The following is a 24195-nucleotide window of genomic DNA, read 5'->3' on the forward strand; positions in this document are numbered from 1 at the left end:
AAATCGGGGATAGAGAGTGCGTTACCCTCTCAAGTTCCCCTTCAATTTATCTTGAGGTGATTACGATGTTGTAACTTTTTTTAAATGTAAATCATAAATGAACTTGTCCTTTGAGTCACCTCAGTAGCTTGGGATTAGCCTCTGCATCATCGGGCCGCAAGCCCAAGTAGGATTTTATACCTGCTTTTCCTGGAGTGCAAGTGTACGCCACAATACATTGAGTTTTGGGCCAGTAATTTAGCCTGTTCTTCTTTTCCACGAAGGCCCAATAGTTTGGGTAATAGATACCCCTGTGTACAAAAACTGTAAATTGCAGATTGGGCCTAGTGAGGCCAGAAGTGTAAGGGTTTTGTGTAATATTGCCCTGAGTAGGCTGCAAGAAGCTGGGAGCACAGCCTCCTAGGTTGAAGTGGGAGAGCATGTAAGCTCTTTCCTGAGATTGTTGTAATATTGAGGGGTGCCTCCGAAAGGCTGTAAATTGTAATGGTTGGAGCAAAGTGCTCTGTCTTGGGACATTTCTCTCCTTGTCTATCCAAATGCTACATTTGCGGCATTGTAAACTTGTAAATGAGAGCTTGAAGCTCAGAAATTGTAAATTTCATGTATCAACATTGGTTTGTACCTGTAACCTTGTGATTTCACTAAGTGAAAAGTTTTGTTAAGTTAGAGATTTGAAAAGAAATATAACCTTTATTTTAAAGTTTTAATTTACAAAGGCATTTTTTTTTTCCAACCTCCGATCGAGCAGGTAAAGAACTACACAAGCTGTGGGAACTGTTCTTGCATGGAAGATGACTGCGCAAGTCCTCCCCTCTACCCGTGGTCACAGCAACTTCCTCATACCAGTGTGAGCTGAGGTATTGGCATGGAAACATGGCCACTACTATTGACGCTCCCACCAAATGTGAAGTGCGTAGTGTGATACGTTTCCTTCAAGCAGAAGGGAATAGCGCAGCTGACATTTATCGACGAATGAGTCGAGTGTACGGTCCAAACGTTATGAGTGATGGTGTTGTGCATGAATGGTGCAGGAAGTTCAAAGAAGGCCGGACCGATGTTACGATGAAGGGGGGCAAGGACACAAGTCTGTAGCTACAGATGATACTGTTCACGAAATTGACCAAGAGGTTCGCAAGAACCAAAGGCTTACCGTAAGCGAGTTGTGTGAGAAATTTCCTGCAGTTTCAAGGTCATCTGTTTACAAGATCCTAACAGAACACCTTCGCTACAGGAAATTGTGCGTCCGATGGGTTTGAAAGATGTTGTCTGATGACCACAAAAGTCGCCGGATGGCAGCAGCGTCAACGTTTCTTACCTGTTATGAGGCTGAAGGTGCCGATTTGTTGAAGAAAATTGTGACTGGTGATGAGACTTGGGTTTCGTACGTCACCATCGAAACAAAACAACAATCACGCAAATGGATGCACACGCACTCACCAAACAAACCAAAGAAGTTTAAGCAAACCTTCAACAAAAGGAAGATGATGGCTACAGTCTTTTGGGACCAAAAAGGTGTGTTGCTTGTTGAGTTCATGGAACGGGGGTCTAAGATCAATGCAGCTGTTTATTGCCAGACTTTACAACGACTGTGGAGGGCCATACAGAACAAACAACGAGGCATGCGGAATCCTCTTCATTCATGACAACGCACGCCCTCACAGTGCTCGTGTCACCCAACAACTTCTGCAGGAGGAATTTCGGTGGGACGTTTTTGAACACCCACCGTACAGTCCCGATTTAGCGCCGAGTGACTTCCACCTCTTCCTGGAACTGAAAAAGTGGCTGGGAGGGCAGAGGTTCCAGGAGGATGAAGATCTTCAAACCAATGTTCGGGCCTATTTGAACTCACTGGCGGCAACATACTGTGCAGAGGGGATCAAAAAGCTTGTCCACAGGTATGACAAATGCCTCAACCTCCATGGTGATTATGTTGAAAAGTAACCACATTTGTACCTAACATTTGGTAATAAATTCATTTGGATACGTACAAAGTCTTTCATTTATGACCCTCCGGAGGTTGGAAAAAAAAAAACGCCTTCGTAATTTTTTATATCGTAGATAGACCCATTCAAGCCCACACCTTCTTTCACTTCTCTCTGTTCCACGGAAACTCCATAACAATAACAATATTATTAATGCTGCATGGCATCTGTATAGGCTTGATGGTGACCTAATGAGGATAAAATGAATGGCGAAGGCATCATAAATACCCAGTCCCCAAACAAGGGGAATTAACAATTCTGAAAATTGAACCGGGGCTATTGCACTAAAGGCAAGCATTCTATCCATGTAGCCACAAAGACGGACTTTAATTTGCTAAACCTTAGGTTTCCATCTCCACTGATCAGGTGTTGAGTATTGGCAGTGGTGGAGGCCAGGGCAGTAACTTGTGAAGCAGTCTTGACAACACAGCAGACTTTTCCGTTGGCTATTGGCTGCAACTCAAAGTGCTGAAAGCTTCACGTTCACTAAAACAACTATCGAAAAGGGGTAACCTAAGTCTAGTGGTAGCCCACGTCTTGAACCCAGCATACGCCACTGGTAACCTCACTCACTTACACACTCTGACAACATTCACAGCATTGGGTACATATTTTTAACAGATCTGCTGATGAGCCTCACTGATGTTACGTTTCACATTTCTTGCTATTTTCAACCTGATAATTGACCTTATTTCACATGCAATGGGCCATTCAATCATCTTGAACATGTCGATTATACAGCACAAAGTGCACACACTAACAAATTAAGTCAGTTTGTGTGCAAGGGATGCAAAATTATGGCCATGTGGGCCATTAAAATATACTGACACAGGGGCTCAACTAAATACCTGCACATGTAAACACACACACATTCTCTCTCTCTCTCTCTCTCTCTCTAATGGGACAATCACTTAGCACATGCATGATTATATTTTTGTTGATCATGCAGTGGAGGAGCATCTGGCCTGTATCTCAGACACATTGGATCAAGAAAGAAGTTAGTTCAGGACCTGGGTACAACGAGTAAAGGGTCTTCTAAAAAGAATGAGAAGATGACCTGGTGCTTAGTGGTCCTACGAATGAGGAACTGCATTCTCCATCATGATGAAGTAGAACTTGAAATACAGCAAGGTTGACAAGCTCCTTACAAAATTGTACAAAATTATTTTGATATCCTCGTAGTGAATACTATAATATTTTACATCCAATTAAAATGAAACTTTACACAGACATCTTCGACCTGGTACTGGGTCACCTAAGTAAGACATATATAGTGAACTAAAAACATCAGACACACAAAATAAAATGTTAGTTAAAAATGTTTTTCTTAAAAAGCATGATGAAAGTTAAAAACTATGAGATGGTGTTGCCATTGATGCTTTCATGGCCCGTACTTATAGACTTTTGGGCGTCATCAGAGGAAAATCTTGACTGTCCTCGAGCTCAAGTCGAGTTCTCTGTGAAACATAAAGAATTTCACCTTGATTTCTTGACATGACATAAGTCCAAAAGCCTATATCATGTCTATGAGATGGTGATCATCAGAACAGTCTTGAGCTGGAGGTCTTTTTGTTTCAGTGTTTTTGTTGTCCCTTGGTGTAGTTCAACTAGTATCTGTAAATTGTTGGCTTAGTTGTTATGTTCAGGCATGAGCTGATATACATAAACATTATTGTTGAACCATCTGATTTTTAGTCTGTAAAATGGATAATACAAATCAAATTAAGAGCTGAAAAATGGCGACTACCAGAAAAACATTTAAGGTAAGTTATGAAGAACGAAAATTTACATCACATGGCCCGCTTGTCACATCCATGTTCTCTGACTACGGAGTCCAGCTCTTGACTGACTTGCTCCTGCAGTTAAGGTGCAAGATGTGTTGTTAGGAGGAGGTGGAGTGGCGAAATGGGGCTTGGCTTGCGGGAGACTGCGATATGCGGGATAATGGGGGCGGTGACAAACTGAGTGTAATAATTGTGATTTCTTCTGTTCCTGTTTCATTCCGATTATTTGTAGTAAGAAATATTCCCATATTATGTCCTTTTTTCATTATCTCATTTAAGTTGAGAACTGGGTTCTTATACTGATTCATACAAATGTAAAAATTATCTAAGAAGTTGAGTAGTGGACCTTTTTGTTCACTTTGTAGAATTTTTTGATCTTGTTCTATTGTGGTACAATAATGATTATGGTCTTTGTGATGGTTACTCATGGCAGAAAAACTATTATATTTCAAAGCAGTCTGGCATGAAAATGGGAAACCATGGAAAACCATCTTCAAGGCAGCTGACAGTGGGGTTCATACTCACTATCTCCCAAATGCAAACTGACAGCTAGATGACCCAAACCGTGCAGCCACTTGCTCTGTCCCATGGCAACTCTCTATAGAGTCAGTTATTGGCTTTTGGACTTCACACCACTTCCATTCATATTTCCCTTACTTTTCACTGAATCAAAAATAGATATAGGACAAAAAAATCTACAAATAATATTCTAAACAAATTTGTCACAATAATGTTGTCTGTAAAAACAACCTCAATGAGTGATACATCAAGTTTTGTTTCAGGCTCCCTCTGATGACCCCTCTTGGTGAATAGTGAATGTTTTTTTTTAGCAATGTATAATTGAGATCCTACTTGCTCTTAACCTAATCTTAAATAACATGTTTCATGAAAATCCAGCTACTCATTTTGCCACGATGCTGTAACAGACAGACATATAAACTGACAGGCAGAAAATAATCAAACTCAATCTGGCATAGGCCATTATTTGTCCTCTCTGGTATAAAAACCAAGTATCAGTTTTTAATATTAAAATGTACACACAGAAATATGATTTTAAACAAATATAGAAATAAACAAAACAATGAATGCTGATTACTGGGAATCAAAATTTGCATTCAAACCCAAGAAGAAATTAAAAGTTAAAAGAAAGGTTGATGCCACATGGGTGAAATATTTAGTACAAACCTGCTGCTGGCAATGTAGGCAGTGTTTCTTCTTCTAACAAATACATTACACACATTGTAAGGGATCCTGCTGCTGAGGCCGTCCAAGAAGCAAGATTTACACTTCCAATAACTGCACTCAAATTTGGATCGCACAACACAGCATCTGCACAGGTCAGCCCCAGCTCTAGGAATCTAGGTTGGGGAGTTCTTCCTGAATCTGCCTGATGACTGGAAATTAACCAGTGTACAGCCTAAAATCAGAATACAACACCGAACAATGCTATTAGATAGAGAAGAAAGGTAAAATGAATAGAAAAAGATGTCGGTAACTAAATCAACAAACCTCATCCATTATTAGAATGTTTGTTTGTCCAACCCTTGTCCCGTTTCCCTACGGGGTCGGGTATGAGGTGAGATGAATTTGTCGTGGCGGTTTTTTTTTATGACCGGATGCCCTTCCTGACGTCAACCTCATCAGAGGAGTTAATGGGAGATGAAATGAATGACGTGATATATGATAGTAGGGAGAGGGTGAAACCCGGTGCCGGCACATAGCCTACTCCTGTCGAATAGCACCAAGGGGTCTGCTCAAGGCTTAACGTCCCCATCCGACGGACGAATCACCATCAACAGCGTCATATGCCCTCACTCCATATGAGCACTGCGGAGAGGTATGGAATTTAATCCAGGCTTTTGGCACGCAATCTAGTGATTAGAAATTGTATACCACCACCTCCCCTACCCTGCCGGCCAACATTCTGATGGTGAAAATTTTTTCGACCAACGGGACTCGAACCGGCTAACCTCGGTGTTAGACCGTTTTAGACTTCAGCGCCTTAACGATCATGGCCACCAGGCGGGCTTCATCCATTATTAGAATAAGTGAAAAAAAAAAAAAGAAGAAGAGAAGGTAAGCCATCTCTCATTTATTTACATCAATTTGTCTTCCAAAGAGCTCAGCTCCAATGGAAAAAGATAGACAACAATATCCTTCATCATCATCATCATCAACTGCAGTTTTCAGCTGTTGGCCGGGTCTGCTTGGAACAAAAACCTCCCCATCTTCTCTTGTCTTCCCACCACTTCTCCCTAGTCACTCTTGCCCAGTCCTCTCTCTTCTCTGTACACACACTTCCACTCCTTTTATCCACCTCTTGGTCTTCCTCTTGGGTGTTTACCTGTTATCTCCGTTTCGTGCATCCTCCTCGGTATCCGCAGGGTAGTCCAGCATCTTCCACATCCTGCTCTCCATCTGTTTCTATTGCCCTTAGTTGTCTGTGTTTGTGTTATTTTTTTCCCCCTTTGTTCATTATTTTACTATTTTTAATGTGTATAATGTTACCAGTCAGTACAGCTTTAACTTAGAGAAATAATAGTCTCTTTAATTTTTTTTTTATTTTTATGATTTTTCTTTGTAAATGACTTCCTGCCCCTTAAACCTTTTAGTACTTATAAGGATATTGTGCTTGGAGCAGAAGGATGGGGAAATAGGAATAAGGAAGGAGAAAGACTACTGGATTTGTGCAAAAGAAATCTATAACATTCCTCTTCATTTCCCAGTCGTAGATCATGTAATCTACAATGGATTTCCTAGACCAGTCACTGCTATACCATGTTATCTTATGGCTTTCTCTCTTTTTGAACCACGAGTTCCCGACCATCATCCCATTTCTTTTGCACAAATCCAGCAGTCTTTCTCCTTCCTTATTCCTATTTCCCTATCCTTCTGCTCCAAGCACAATATCCTTATAAGTAATAAAAGGTTTAAGGGGCAGGAAGTCATTTACAAAGAAAAAACATAAAATAAAAAAATTAGAGAGACTATTATTTCTCTAAGTTAAAGCTGTACTGACTGGTAACATTATACACATTAAAAATAGTAAAATAATAAACAAACAAAGGGAAAAAAATACACAAATACAGACAACTAAAGGCAATAGGAACAGATGGAGAGCAGGATGAGGAAGATGCTGGACTACCCTGCCAGGAATGTAACCTGGAGGCACCTATGTTCTTGAACTCAGGTAATCATATTCCTTAAGAGAGGGTTTATTAAACATAATAACCCTGAAAGAGATTAAAAAGGAGATAGCCCACAGACATTAACGGGCACGGCTGATGCTGGAAATTAGATCTGCTATTAATATACACAAATTCATGACATACAAAATTCTTAACTGAACTATTTCACTGTGGGAGTGCACACAGGCACTTGGGCATATGGTCCTGCCCTCAGAACCCAAGTGATGTTCCGTGCACCAAATAAACACAGTCAGGTTTAAAAGTGATATCAGAGGAATGTAAAGTTTTAGACGCAAAGGTCAAACAATAGCAAATTAGAAAACACAATAAGCCAAAGGACATCAAGGAGATTCCAAAACCATGACGATGAGTAACATTGAGGCGGCAGCATATTATATTAGAAACCTATTTTGGAATTGAAGATTCTTTTAGTTCAGTGGGCTAGCCCCATTCTACCAGAGACAGGCAAACAAAGAAAAATACAATGACATTACTTTTATATTATGATTTACATGGTAGAGTTGCCTGCTCTCAAACAAAGAAGCATCACAGTGCTGAAAACGGGGATGACAGTTGCTCACGTCTGCAGGATTTTACCTATTGATTGCCCTGCATGTGTCCCTCGGGTGATGCTAAGTGAGCAACAGCGACATAAAGTGATGCAATTGAATAACATAATGTCTTAAACTTTTGGCAATAATGGTTCTTTTCAGAACCACTCAATAATAGACAATGGACCTTCAGTCCATATTTTCCAACTAAATATTGAAGGCTTAAGTCGTGCCGAGTGTGAATATCTTAGAAAACAGCTGAACAACCTTGACACTGATATCGTCAACATTCAGGAGACACACACCACAGATGAACAGGACTTTGACTGAAGAGGATGAATATCCGGCTATATCCTAGTCGATGCTATCTGTAACTGCTCCGGGGTAAATACGGCTACAAGTAATAATAATAATAACAACAACAACAACAACAACAACAACAATAATAATAATAATAATAATAATAATAATAATAATAATAATAATAATAATAATAATAATAATAATAATAATAATAATAATAATAATATTTGCTACCATTGTGCAACCACCTCGTTACACAGCAACACAAATTAACGCCAAGAGACATGATAATAATATGTACAAAATTAAAGCCATACACACATTAAGCACGGAAAACAATAACAAACAGGTTAACCAACATGACGGCTAAAGAAGGATAGTTGGGATGCGGCTGGAAACCATATCCAGGTGGTGAAAGGTATTGGCAATGCTGAAGAAGCAAAATCAATAGTGATTCTAATTCCATAAGTTTACTTAACAATTTAGATAAAATTAAAGCGCAAATAATTCACAAAATTACACTTCTAAAATTGAAAATGGTTTCTAAAATTAATTATAATTTATCCCAAGGGTCGAATTTCAGTCATTTAACTTTAGGCCAGAACATCTCACACAATGTTCCACTGTTCATGGCGAAACATTTAAATCACATAATACTGACGGAAAGAAAAAGGAAAGTAACATACAGTCATTAAGTATGTACATGTAACAAAGGGAAACAACATATAAAATCTTTATCCTAGTGCAGGGCACCTTTAGGAGGCAGCCCCCTCAAAAACACTTCTGAGAAAGGGTGCACATCCTAAATGTGAATACTCCAAGATGAAACAGGATAAATGAGACAGCCCCAAGGGGAAATTTACATTTTACAATTAAATTGAGAGGCGTTGAATATCTAATTTACAAAATCAAAGAAATGGGGGCTGTCTCTTAACACAAGTCTGATATGACTTGCCGGAAGGCTAAGTCATTTTAAGAAAAATTTGACGACAGAAGGAAAAAAACGGGTAAGCTCCGGCAAAAGAAATTAAACGGAACACTACATTTGAAGATAACCTGAAAGATGAAAAACAACTAAGTGCTTACCTGTTGGAGGGGCCAAGAAGACCCGTCACCTGGAGAAGGCTACCTCTCACTTTATTGGTCATGATTCAAAGAAGGCTCAGCAGAGCTTGACGTAAGCCACGTGCTCCTCTCCGGAAATGAGGATATCGTAAAACAACCAATGAGCATCCATATTTTGCTTCGTCCGCCAATCACACTTACTTTTATTTTATCCAATGAGGGCCCAGCATAAAGTGCTGATAAAGAACACCGAGTAACATCGAGAAATTTTGAAACTAATGCAATATGATGAAACCGGAAACTCCAGGAAGCATCCCATTCCGATCTAGCACGTGTAGTACAGGGTGTTTACTAATCATTACATCTACTTCAATTTTTTACAACAACCAAACAATCTTGAAGCCATATCAAAATTAAATAGTTCCAAAATTCACACACAGAACATATAAACCATACATAAATACATGATATAAAATTCCCCAATCTTTCAATTCCAAATAATCACTACACTATCCACCAACAGAAGTATGGGATTGCCACCTATGACTAATCCAGTCTTACAGCAGTTCAAGTTGTTGACTCAAGTGTCAAGGATCTCATTTTCTCCATAGTAATACAGGTTAATAACCTAATAGTTGTTAACGTGTATAAGCCTCCTAGCATCAGGTGGCCTCCTAGCATTTTGCCAACCTTCAGCCATCCCTGCATTTAGACTCGAGATTTTAACGGCCATCATACTAACTGGCGATATGACACAGTTGATGACAATGGTGAGGTATTAACTCAGTGGGCCGTAATATCTGAACTGCACTTAGTTTTTGATGCGAAAGACAAGGGCACTTTCCATTCTGCTCGCTGGAGAAGAGACCTCAAACCCCGACTTATCATTTGTGTCCAAGGATTGCTTTGATCAACCTCTCAGTATTACAGGCACAATTTTGTCAAGTTTCCCAAAGAGCCAGCATCAACCAGTTCTGTTGGAAGCAGGTATGAAAATACCCCTGGTGACATCAGTACCTTTAACCAGGTGGAATTTTAATCGTGCAAACTGGGATAAATTCTCTAAAGATATTGATCAGAAGCTGTCTGATATAAATCTAGAACCAACTGCCAGTAACTATGATGACTTCCAGACATGATATAGGCTTTTGAGCTTCTGCCGTGTCAAGAAAATAAGCTGAAATTCTTTACGTTTCACAGAGAACCATGCTCTGCGTCATCAGAAGAAAATCTCGACTGTCCTCGAGAAAGGCTTCTAAAACAATGAGCTTTGAATTTGGATGTTACCAAATAGACGTGGAAATAGTATGTTAACTCGTCACCAGATGGCTCCTCGGACACGGTAAAATGCTAGCGTTTGAAGCGGAAACTGATGGAACCATTAGAATCAGTCTGAGAGGGTCACATAACATAACAGGCGTACACACATATGAAGGTATGACATTGACACAAGCCTGGAATGAAATATCTGGCAATGAGGAACGTACGAATTTGGAAAACATCGAAACGAAAAAACAATAGTCAAGGGACAAGGAAGGGAACTACCTTTGTAAATCCTTAATGGCTTGAAACCAGGTATTACTTAATTGATAGCCAGTGTCCCTGTTGAAATTGTTAGGATTTCTATGTATTTCCACAGCTTCCTGTATAATCCTCGACCTGTAGTGTCTTGTGTGAGTAAATGCTCGAGCATCTTGGAACATGACATCATGACCCGGCGTAGTGTGTGCTCAGCTATTGCTGATTTGTCTGGCTGGTTGAGACGAATATTATGTTCATGTTGCTTGATGTGAGTACCAATGGACCGGCATGTTTGGCCAATGTATACCTTACCGCAAGTACAGGGAATTTTGTATCCCCCCAGGATGTAAAATTGGGGACAATTTGTCCTTGGATTTACCCAGATTGTGAGCAATTTCAATGATGGTGCCAAACACTGTTTTTATTTTGTGTTTGCGGAGGACCTTGGCAATTCGATCTGTAGTGTTATGAATGTAAGGCATAAGCCCAAAAGCTTATATCATGTCTATAAGTACAGGCCGTGAAAGCATCAATGGCAATATATGGTGACTTTGTCAACTTAGTCATTTCAGCTGCCAAATTGAAAATTCTGAGAGGTTTCAGAAAATATTGTGCCAGAATGGAATCCAGAAAGTGAGGCTCTGTACAAAGAATATCAAACAACAGGCAGCCACAAAGTAGGTTCACAGCTTTTACGGTCATTAGACAAGAAGAGGATAGAAAAGTGGGAAGCAACAGTGAAAGACATAGACTCTCAAAATTGAGCAGAAAAGCTTGGAGAGTCTTAAATCGAATTACTGGAAAACATTATTCTAAAAAGCAGTGCACTAACTTGAGCCCAGATGCCATTGCAAATAGAATGGTTGAAGTCAACCGAAAAAAGAGAAATAAATGCCATACAAAAACTGTGAAACATTAGCTTACCAAGCTCAAACATTGAACACCGAAGAATGAAGAACTGTCTAGGCCATTCTCTATTCAGAAAGTTGAAGCTGCAATCAAAATGCTGAAAACCGGCAAGGCTGCTGGCCCAGATAACATTTACAATGAATTCCTTCGAAATATGGGCCCACATAGCATAAAGTGAATTACTTCTCTTTTTACTTACATCCTTCAGACTCACAACCTGCCAAAGTAGTTTAACAGTCTAAGGTGATTGCCCTTCTTAAACCTGGAAAGTCAGAGCAAAGACCTGGGGCCTGTTCCACGAACAAACTTTGCAACTTTTCACTTTGCACTTTTCAGTTCAGATTTTGTTCCACCATCACTTTTCAGATTTAGCTTGCAAAGTGAAAAGTGAGGAATCTTTTCACTTTTTAAGACTGTTATGTTCCTCCATTGGTACAGAAATGCGAAGTGCAAAGAAATGAAGTCAAAAGTTTTCATAAATCTTGCAAAGAGACGATTCCCTTTTCATATGTTAATTAAGAAGTATGTACACTAGTTTCTCAGCGTAGAATTTTGTTTAGTGATATAAACATGTTACGACGTGAGATTTTATTCTCATCACGTGAGGACAGTGGTGAAGAATCCAATAAGAGAACATAAAAAGAAAAGATTAATTTTCATAACCTCACTTCGACAGACTTTCGCGAGTGATTTTGTATTACCCCAACATAGCCTGACTACATTCTTGAAATTATCGGTCATTTATTGAAACAAGCAACAAAAAGAAGTCAATTCCTTTCCAAAAAAGAACAAATTCTTATATGCTTACTGTATATACATTGGTTAGGGAATGGTGCCCAACTGCACGGTGTAGCACCAATCCGTGGGACATCAAAATCAATTATTTACAGAACTGTTATCAAAGTCGTAGATGTTATAGTAAATGTAATATATCCTAACAGTACGTTGGCCTGATAATCCACATAATATAGCGACGGGATTTCTAATGAAAGGTGAATTTCCTTCTGTGTGTGGATGTGTTGGCGGTACTCTCGTTAACAGTGATGTATGTCATCATTTGAGAGGTTGCCTTTAAAGTTGTCAAAAAGGATGTCACGTTTCTCCTTGACAACTTCCAGCACAGCCAGATTCTTGTAATACCAACCTTTCTTTACCATAATTATACCGTCAAGTTCGCCACGAAAAGTAAAGCATTAAAATCATAGAGTATTATGCCTATACAGTTTGCTCATGGAAGAAACTCGATCGGATCACTCATTCGCAAAGACTTTTCACTCTGCGAAGAAATAGAAAAGTACAACCTAGATCATGGTGGAACAGAAAGACTTTGCACTTTGCAAGAATTGAAAAGTGAAAAGCAGAAATGTTGCAAAGTTTGTTCATGTAACAGGCCCTTGAAAACTACCATCCTAGCTAGTTTCAGAAGAAATCATAGCTGTACTGATCAAGTTTTGGCTCTTACCACTCACATGTAGGCAGGCTTCCAAAAGAAGTTAAAATCAACAGCTGTCTTTATTGACCTGACATGTGCATATGATACTGTCTGGCAACATGGAATAATTCTTAAAGTGCTCGAAGTAATTCCTTGCTTGGAAATTGCAAACCTAATTTCCAACATGCTCTGTGAGAGAGCTTTTGTAGTATTCCTAGGTGATTCTAAAAATCGAAAAAGAAAATTAAATGACGGTCTGCCACAGGGATCAGTATTGGCCCCAGTTCTCTTCAACCTCTATATCCATGACTTACCACCAACAACAACTACTAAGTTCATCTATGTAGACAACATTGCACTGGTAACTCAAAGCAGAAATTTTGAGGATGGAGAAGGCATTCTTTCAGCAGACTTGGAAAAAAATTGCAACAATCTTCAAGTCTTGGCGATTGATCCCCAGTGCTTCTAAGACCAAGGTTTCATGCTACCATCTCAGCAACCGACTCGCAAACTACGAGCCATCTGTTTTATTCCTTGGTGAAAAATTGAAGTACAACCCATTCCTGAAATATCCAGGAGTCACTCTGGACAGAACTCTGAGCTACAAAGAACATCTCCCCAAACTCTCTCACAAAATTGCTACAAGGAATAACGTCCTGAACAAGCTTTATGGCAGTTCCTGGGGAGCCTAGGCTGACTGATTACGATTAATGGGTATCAGTCTTGTCTACTCTGCAGCGGAATACTGTGCTCCGGTATGGATGGAAAGTGCACATGTGCATAAAGTTGATACTAAGCTGAATGATACCATGCGCTGCATAACAGGTACTGTAAAGTCCACACCTCGCCACTGGTTACCTGTACTTAGTCATATCCCACAACCCTACCTGAGGAGAAAGGAAGCTCTGCTGAGAGAAGCAAAGAAGATCTAATCATCTCCCTCATTACCAGTTCACCAGAAATTTTGTTACCCATCGCTACAATGACTTCAGTCTAGGAGACCAGCAAGAGAACTGGCCGGCCAACTCTTGAGAGATAATTTTAACCCAAACCAGAGCTGGCGGGATGAGTGGTCAAATTCAACCTCTGGAACTAATTCTCATGAGCTAAATCCAACTCAGAAAATTAAGGGATTTGACCTCCCAAAAAAAACTTTGGTGTCACCTCAACAGATAAAGTACTGGGCATGGACGCTGCAATTTCTTATGCCATAAGTGGGGTTGGATGGATTCTCCAATGTGTGAATGCACTGAAGAGGAGCAGAAGATGGACCATGTCATCCTGTGTTGCCCTCTTCATGCCAACTCCGGAAGCCCCAGCGACCTGTCTCATCTTTCAGAAAGTGTTGTATAGTGGCTGAAAATTTGGACCTGGACTTATGAATTTGTTGTTATTATCACCATGCAATTAAATAAATAAACACAATTAAATCATCGAAGATGGAAGATTGTCCCTGACAATTCCTGCAAGAGAAACAACTCATTTTAAGACATAACGAAAATAAAATTCACTTTCTCCCCATCAGGCCGGACACCCATTGGGAGCAAGAGCTCGAATAAACCATGTCTCCTCTGACTGAGAACCGAGATCAGAATTGAGGTGCTAAAATCGCATTTCAGTAATCAATTCCACCCTCTCCTCAGATTGCATTGAGCACCCTACCAAAACAAGGGAGGCAAACAATCTATCACAAGCAGAATTTTAAAGAGCAGTTTTTGCATCGTCTTACATGAGGGAATATTTCCCACACTCTCCGACCCAAAACAAGGTCTTATTCTGGCAACATTCCCACACTCTTTGACATAAACCAGAAAACAGTAAACAAGGGTTCTTTCTGGCATCAGAGAGACATGAGAATGAACTAGCCAGGCCTGCTACAGGGTGTTCCAACAGCTGTCACTTTTCTGCACTCTCTGTTTATAAAAACTAGAGATAGGAAGTTCATATTCACAGGACATGTGCATTAGTATGTTCTGAAGAAATGAGCATTGGAACCATGTCGGGCCTCAGGTTCAAGGTCCACATCAATATCTCGGTGCACCACCACCAACTGGTAAAATGTGCCTATGGTTCTCGCTATCGCTCTAAACCGAAGATAATGGATCGGTGTGACTTGAGCAGACGTATGCGAAAACCGTACCGTCAAATGAGTGAGTTTGAAAGAGGGTGCATTATTGGCATGAGAGAACGGAATACATCCATCTAGGAAATTGCTGCTCATGTGGGACGAAGTGTGTCGGCAATGCAACGGGTGTGAACAGAATGGTTTACAGAAGGCCATAGAATATGACAAGATGGGTCTGGTCGCACCACCCAGACCATCCCTTGAGAAGATCGGCACCTCATCCGAATGGCATTGAGGGATAAATCTGCATCCTCCTCGGCTCTAGCACAACAGTGGGGTGTAACACATCATACATTATCAGGAGTGACAGTCCATCACGGTTTATTATGCTCTGGGTTACCAGCACGTCATCCACTTCTCCGCCTACCTTTGACTAATGTGCATAAAGATGCTAGACTGAATGGTGTATGGAACAACATCACTGGGGACAAGAATGGCAGCATATAGTGTTTTTGGACGAATCCAGGTTCTGTTTGTTTGAAAATGATGGCCACATTTTGGTTCGGCACAGACAGGGGGAGAGGCATCACACTGACTGCATTCGCACAAGACATACAGCGCCAACTCAAGGCCTTCTGGCGTGGGGTGCTATTGGGTACAACCACAAATTACAGTTGGTGCGTGCCCAGGGCACAGTGACCAGTTTGAAATACGTGATGGACATCCTGCAGCCCGTAGCCATACCCTTTCTGCACGACACCCCAGATGCCATATTTCAGCAGGACAATGCACGACCACATGTTGCTGCATGAACACGTGCCTTCTTGTTGTCACAGGATGTCAGACTGTTGCCTAGTCCGCCCTATCACCGGACTTGTCACCAATCAAAAATGTGTGGGATGTGCTGAAACGACGGGTGCGACACTGTGACCCAATGCCAACCACCAAACATGAACTGTGGAACCAAGTGAATGCAGCATGAATGGCTATACACCGGGATGCCTTTCGCGCCTTATACGTGTCAATGCCATCACTCATGGAAAAAGTTATCAGTGCCATGGAGGATCCAGTGCCCACTAGGCAACAGGACACATGCTGAACCTGACGCACGTGCGATAAACTGATATAACTTGAAAACCCACCCACGGGTAAATAATGCAAGTATCAAGCTCAAATTATTATTATTATTATTATTATTATTATTATTATTATTATTATTATTATTATTATTATTATTATATGCATATATGATATGATTGCATTGTTTGTGAGGTTATATCATAAAACATGCACTGTATATAGACATTTATATCAGTTCAATTAATGTAAATACCTGTAAATTAATATTTTATTCTAACTTCTATATATAATTTGTAATCGACTATGGTATTTTGAAACACACTGTAACTTCCAGAAAGGCATTAGACGATGGTAGAATATTCTGTACATTATAATCACGTTGTTAGGGTCTCTAGAATTTTCGAGAAGGTATTTTGGTAACGCATCTTTCTAGAAACCTGGCCAGGCACGTATATAAGGAGGTGGTTTTGATGGTAATAACGAGTTATTGCTTAGTAGAGTTATGGTGTAGTAGGAGTTTCACTGGTGAACATGTGTTTGTGGTCGACATGCAGTGGGTGCAGTCTCCATGTTGAAGTGATAGGCATTTGTTAAAAATGGTGGCTTTGTTAATGTGTGTATTTTGCTAGTGACAGCAGTGAATAAGGTTGTGTGTGTGTTTAATTTGTAAATAGATGTGAATAAATAACTGTACCAATTGACAGCATTTCATGCGCGTCTTTGTGGTAACATTAACTAGCGACTGTGGGACAGGACGTAAAAATTTACGAGTGAATACAAGTGTAGTAGATTAAAATGCAAGTGATGCTAGAGAATATGTCGCTGAAACAGTTCAAAGACAAACTTATCAAGAGGAATCTCCCTACGAACGGGAAGAAGAAATCTCTACAGGCGCGGCTACGGGAAGATCTCGCGGGAAAAGGAAAAGTTCCCGAAAAGTTTTTCATTGAATTCGATGAAGATTCCGAGACAGAAAAGAGGTAAATATCCCTAAAATCTGTTGAACTTAATGACCATGATGCAGGCAATAAATAACAAAATTTCAGACGTAAATGACAAACTTTCATGCGAAATTTCTCAAGCTGACTCAGTTTTAACCGGACAGATAGCAATAAGCATACACACAGGTTTACAATGTAGACCAGGGCTTAGAATATAAAATTTCAAATGTAAATGACAAAATTTCATCACAAATTAGTGACATCACCAATCGATTAACGCAGCAGATATCGGATATAAGGTCAAAACTGGGATAGGTTAACCAGATCGATAGCAGAGTAAGCCAGCTGGAAGGGGATATCTTCGACCTCAAGGAGGGGTGTGGAAATCTAGGTTTCCAGCATAAAACAACAGGTTGAGGGGAGGATTTCTAACATTGAGGGAAATTTTGAAAGGCATATCTCTGCCGTCAAGGGAAATCTTGGGAGCCGTATTTCTGCTGTTGAAGGAAGGTTAGAAAACTACACAGAAAACGGAACTTGAATGTGAGCGAGGTAGACAGTCTCGACTCTCGCAAAGTACGATATCATGCGAGATCAGCTATTCGAGCACCCAGCATGCCGACAACACGTGTGAAACAAATGACGATCGAGCATCCGCAGCAACAGCGGCTTTCATATTTATCACATATTTACCCATATTCTTTGACTTGCCATATTTCATTACCTTACATTTTGCTTTTACATGCCACTGTAACCATATTGAGAAAAAATCGATCTTGTTTTCTAGAACGCAACTAAAACACAATAAGACCTGAATGCACATTTACATGTGGTATATTGAGTACAGTAACCGTATTCAAATTTATTTCAATACTCCATGTAAACATAGTAAATATTTGCGAGAATGAACAGCTTGAATACGACTCGCACCCAAGATTTAGAACGAATGTTTTGGGGAAAAAAGTGCGGGTGGTATTCAGGATTATACGGTACTGTAGTTCTGGAAGCGTCATTTCCCATTTCGTAAACCTGGACCTTTTTAAAACTTGTGCAAATGACAGCATCAACAAGAAAGAAGAGTGATTTACTTGGACTGAATAAAAATGTTTTCTACAGGCATATAAAGTCCTGAGGGTTACCTCTGCTTTCTTACTGATCTCCTTTTGTGCTTACACAATTTTCTGTTTCTCAAACTCTGCTGCTCTTTGGTGGGAACATCTGTTGTCTTTTTTTGTTGACTGTCTTGGCGGCTTGACGTGCTCGCTCTGAGCTCCCATCACATGGGGACCCTGTCTCTCCTGAGGGTAAGCACACTTGTTTTTTTTTTTTGTAATGCCCAATGGTATTTCACTTAAATTTTAAATGTAAAACTTTCTTTAAATATGCAGGAGTTCACCCTGAGATTATCGCTAACTTTAATTTTGCAAAAAGTTATTTTTTCAGCTAACCTAATTTTCAACCTTGTCAGAGGCAAACCTTGTTTGAAACCTCTTACTTATATTAAATTACAGCTTTTCATAAGGTTTATCCTCAGTTGTGCCATATTACTTAATATACTTTAACTTTCCCTTCCTGTAATTATTTGCTGGATGAAATCATTGTTTTCATCTACTTTGTTTATACTAACCTTTTGCTTTCTTGTATTGTGTAAAATGGGACTGGCCCTCCGTAAAATGGACGTAAATCATCGTAAAAGATATTGACATGTTTTCATTTGGTGCCAAGGTACATGTAACTTCTTGTAAATAATTTGTTTTAGCATGCTGCACATATGTTTAAATCCCAAGGTAAATCAAGTTACTACTAGTATTGTTTTGTCTTCTGTGTTCTGAATATTTTATTTTTAAAATAAATATATTGTACTCCTACGGAAATAACCTTTTCTGATTTATTGGTCATGAAATATCTACGTTACACTACTTCATAGGGTTTCTTCCACTGTCCACATGCTGCCTGTAGCTGTCATGTATTCAACTTTGTTTAATTTTGATTTCATGGTTTGGTTTTAATGATATTAAATTTATTTTCACGTTTCAAATTTCTTCCTTGTTTGATGTTACTGAACTTAACAGTGGTTACATTTTTGTAGACCTATTACAGATATTTTCAATCACTGCTCTCTGGAACATTGTTCTTAAGAATTTGATTTCCACAACTTGATGTCTTGCTGAAGTCTCTGCTGGTCAGAGTATAGGTTTTGAAGGGTATGTTGGGGGGGGGAATCAAAGTAATTGAGAGGACATTATGGCAGATAGTATCATTACTATTCCAGTGTTAGCAAGTAGTCAGAATATTCTTTTCTGTTGAGAGTGAGGGGGGAGACAATGTAACAACAACAATCATTCTCATTAATTTTTTCATGCCTGTCACCTCAGTTTATGGACGAAATATTTTGTTTGGACATTTGGATCCATTTAAAGGTAACTCGGTGGTGAAGGTTTTCTTTATATAAGAAGAACATTAACCAAATATGCTAGCCTTTGCATCCGAACAGAAATTTTGTCCTAGACATTAACTTTATTGTTATGTAATGAGTAACAGCTAAATAAAATGGCTCTTGAATAACCAAATTCTTATATACTAACTTTCTCCAAGGGTCCTACTTAATATAGTTTTTTTGAGTTTAATGACAAGCCTGGTAGAAAAAAATACACTAGTGTCCAAAAGTTAAGCATAAGTTACAAGTAAGCAGGGCAACAGGAAATAGACCGCAAATCACACGACATATGCACCTACCAACCTTACGTGTTCGTTCTGTATAGGAAAGCAGTGTTTCCTTTTTTTTGCTAGGGGCTTTACGTCGCGCCGACACAGATAGGTCTTATGGCGACGATGGGATAGGAAAGGCCTAGGAGTTGGAAGGAAGCGGCCGTGGCCTTAATCCAGTGTTTCCTGCTTTGACTACCGGCGTAACAGCAAGGTAAATACAGCCAATGCCTGCACCCCGTATTCCCTAAGTCATGTTTGCCCTGTTATAATGTGCGGAGTGTAGCCTCGTGGTGAACATGACAACTTAATGGCACAACGACACCATCTGGACCCCGTTTTGCAGGGTAGAATACTCGGCCGCCTGGAAGCAGGCCAGACACAGACCGAAGTCGCCATATCCTTGAATGTGCCACAAAGTGTCATTTCCAGGCTTTGGAGATGATTTCAGGACACAAGAGATGTTAGTCGTAGGCCAGTACCAGGTCGACCAAGGGTAACCACCCCACAGAAGGACCAATATCTGACCTTAACCGCCCGACAAAATCAGAGTGCACCTGCAAGACAATTGTCGGCGGAGCTTGCACCCATCTCACGGGTTGCCGTTTTCTGGCAAACTGTGTACCGAAGGCTCAGAACAGCAGGGCTGTTTGCTTGACGTCCAGCAGTGTGAGTCTCGCTCACTCCAGCACAGAGGCGGGCCCGTTTGCTGTGGAGCCGTCAACATCGAAACTGGACCATGAATGAATGGAGGCACGTGCTCTTCACAGATGAATCCCGCTTTAGTATGCGGAACGTTTCCCATCCCACATTAATCTGGATAGAACTGGGTAGCCGATACAACCACAGGAACATCGTGGAACGAGACCAGTATGGTGGTGGTGGTGGTGGTGGTGGTGTCATGGTGTGGGGCGGCTTCATGTTGAATGGCTGTACGGACCTGCAAATTTTCCCGGGTGGTTCGAGGAACACTGTTAATGCTCGGAGATACAGGGATGAGGTACTGAGACCACATGTTCGACTCTTCAGAGGTGCGGTTGGTCCAGACTTCCTCTTAATGGACGATAATGCCCGACCACACCACACTGCTTTGGTGGATGAATTTCTGGCTGGGGAAGACATTTATTGCATGGACTGGCCAGCGAGGTCTGCAGATCTGAATCCTATGGAACATGCCTGGGATGCATTTGGGAAGTGAATTGCATCCCATCAGCCTCCACCAAGGACCCTCCAAGACCTTCGCATTGCCCTTTTGGAGGAATGTGATTGACTGCCACAAGAGCTCTTGGACCATTTTACAGAGAGCATGCCATGTCGCTGCGAAGCATGTGTGGCCGTTAGGGGTAACCATACACCCTATTAACAGCATATTTTGTTGTGGAAGACATTGCCAAGTTTTGTTAGTTGTTGTCAAAGGTGTACCTTAGCTATCAGAACCTTTCTGACACTGTTTTTATGGATAAGTTGTGTGACATACAGTGTGTGAGTCAGCTTCCATTTGTTCAGCAATCCGTCTGACATTCTATCAGGTGGTATGGCCTTTTTTTAAATTTTATTTTATTTGGGGCGTCGACCTAGAAAGTTTTGCCCCTACTTGCACCATATGTTATGAACCTGCATGTATCTGGAAATTGCGGAAGTGTAAAGTGTTTAATGCGAGGAAAGGAACGTTAAGGACGACACAAATACCAAGTCCCCAGGCAAGGGATATTGATTGTTTACAATTAAAAACCTCTGAGCTGGCAGGGACCTGGAAGCACTATGCAACCTGGGCGAACTGCCATATTCTTAAAACCCCCAAATGTATATGACATTTGGACAGGGACTCCTAAGACAACACCAATATACCAATGTGGCCTAAAACCAAACTTGTAAACAGACCTAGGACCACAAATGAATCCAGAGTCTCACACTGGAAAAAATTATTGCATTGGAAAACTTCATCATCATCATCATCATAAACCATCTCCAGTTTCCCGGGTGCGGTATATGAGCCTCCTCCAAAACTTATAAAGTCTTATACAGTGGTTATCGTCACAGAATTCTATCCTGGTTTTAAACGTTATGAAGGAGTTGTCGAACCCAGGGTCGCTGGGTGACAGGCGGACGCATTGCTCCCTACACTGCGGGGCCGGACATAGCCTCGTTTAGCGATTGTGCTTAACTTTTGGACACTAGTGTATATAAATTATCTGAGAAAAGTTTTAGAGGGGAAATATACTGACAGGGTTGGACAACTGTCACCAAGATCGTTTTGTAGAGCCCTCACATATAAAGGAAACTATCTCGCTCCTGATTTTCCTACTATGCCTTATTAGTGACATCCAAGGTATTTAGGTCAGATGATAGTGTAATTGTTGGGGATCTAAGCAGCCTTTGAGCTGAGAACTGAAAAAATTAAATCGAAACTGAATGAAGTTACTGGAACCTCTCAAGAGATCAGTATTTCAATTTCTAAAATTCAGAATCTTACTTCATACCAAAGAATATGCTTCCCTAACAAATATCATAGATATTAGTATGCACTATAAAAATTAAATACTGTAATTTGTCCACTATTTTTTAGTCATAAATAAATGTACCTTTTGGAAGAAAATAACATACCTCTAAGCACAGAACACCAAACTTTGCTAAATCTTCACAAGCATCCTGAGGAACTGCTGGCCATGCTCCATGGGCCAACTGAGGAAGTGATGCTAGATAGCATGATACAGCTGGAGCAATTTGAAAGAGAGTATCCCAGAACACACCATCAGAGAGGAGCTGCTGTAGCCGGTTGGTGTACTTGACCTCCTTCGGAGATGCTTGTCGATTCAAAGGGGAGTATACCTTTACAAAGACAGTGATGCATATTATAAAATACAGATTATGCAAAGGAGACATTTCAGAAGTCATAATTAGTGTATATGCCACCATAATTTAAAGCAGTCAATACAGTCAACTGCAATATAGCAGTACAATTTGTGGAGATGTACTGGAATGAAAAGAACAAAAGAAAACCAGAAATACCAGAGGAAATCAATTCTATCTTTGCCTCATTCAGCTTAGTTTCTCATGTGCATCAATCAGTGCAATGGAATTTTAGAGTTTTCTTCTCATATTTTTTATCAAAGTGCTATATTGCTACCTTCCCCATCATATATGAGAATATCTCAGTGAACTTTCTTCCAGATGACCATTAACATCTGCACAAATTATTTTATTATGGAATACAAGTACAACTGTCAAAATCAGCATTATGGTATGCAGATTTAAATTGCTGTAAACAGGACATTAAGAATCAGAAAAATCCAAGAAGTAATGAGATGAACATCATAGAAGACATTTCACAGATTCTTGATTTCATCCCTTTTTCTCCTTGCATTACTCACAATTTGGCTTCTTTGTTAATTTCAAAGTCTGAGCATGTAGGCAAGAATTTAATAAATGCAACTCCATGTCTGTCCTGAAATACTGTGCATATGATCTTGCTAGTTGAAATGGCCTGACTGAACCTTTGCTGAATGAATGCCTCCACTACACAGACTGGCTCTTTGATTCAGGAGGCATGGACAACTTTCATATCTCATCAATAATTACAATATGACAAAAAAAAATTGACATGCTCATTGCATAATATGAGAAAAGTGAAAGAAATGGTAAGCTGTTTCCTCTAGTATTTTTTTGCATATTTCTCTGACACCAATGTAAACAAAAAATTGGCAGACTAACAGAATCTGGTTAAGAAAAGACCACGAAATTTTGGGGAAACAAATAAAGTGATTGAATTATGAAACTTCCATTCTCACAAGCATTCATCTGGATCTCAATCACTGAATTGCTGTTAAGCAGACAGCCACTCACATTCCTACTCAACATATACTGTATATTTTCAAATTTTTCAGTAAAACTGATGCATCTTACTACTGAATTAATGTCAATCTTAACATGTCATAAAGCTAATATTGTCAGCTGGTTTCAAATTCCCAATGCATGTGTGCAACCATACTATAAAGCTGTAGTGATGGAGAATTGAACCAACCCTTAGAATATCTATGGAACTTGAAACTTAGATGAGGATGGATATAACATCAAAGTCATCCCTGCAAATTATACTCACTGAACAAGGATGGAATATTTTGCGAATTACTATGCACTGCTCTGCAATTTAAAAGTATGAGCCTGAATATACAGTCATCAGCAGACAGAGACTTTTGGTGTGTATAAACGACATACAGAAATATAAAATAGAACCATACCTGATGTGGTCGAGGCAGCAATGATTTAATATTTGCAACTTGCTGCATCAATGACCGTCTAGCTGCTGTGTACAGAGGGGCTTCTAAGGTAGCCATTTTCTGTTGTATCTCCAAGTAGTTCGTCCCCTCACTGTAGCTAGCTTTGGGCTCTGGTAAATCTTGATATGCCTAAATGTGTACATAGCAATACATATATTGAAAAAGCAGCTGCAGAGCCAGATTTTGAAGAAAGAGGGACTGACAAAGATGAAAGACAAGGTACACTGGTTAGGAAGGGGCCATGTATAGAAAGACAGCAATATCAAAAGGAACACACAATACACAGTTCAAAAAAAATAGAGGAACATGTTTTGTAACGTGTGGTATGTGAATGTTAATTTGGTAGATGGGGGTTCCAATGGTCGTCCATCATACCATGAGATCTTAGCTA

At 40.0% G+C, this 24195-nt stretch overlaps 1 protein-coding gene across 1 annotated transcript in view; it reads right to left on the reverse strand.

The window, feature by feature from the left end:
• The window catches only part of htt (huntingtin), a 900697-nt gene that overhangs the window by 153665 nt on the left and 722837 nt on the right, over positions 1-24195 (reverse strand). The window contains exons 35-37 of the mRNA XM_067142878.2: positions 23766-23933; positions 22132-22356; positions 4952-5183 (exon numbers count right to left, since the gene is read on the reverse strand). Coding sequence (XP_066998979.2) covers positions 4952-5183; positions 22132-22356; positions 23766-23933 — 625 coding nt within the window. The remainder of the gene's footprint in view (positions 1-4951; positions 5184-22131; positions 22357-23765; positions 23934-24195) is intronic.

This window comes from Anabrus simplex, chromosome 3 (genome assembly GCF_040414725.1).
Source record: "Anabrus simplex isolate iqAnaSimp1 chromosome 3, ASM4041472v1, whole genome shotgun sequence".
Lineage (NCBI taxonomy): Eukaryota > Metazoa > Arthropoda > Insecta > Orthoptera > Tettigoniidae > Anabrus > Anabrus simplex.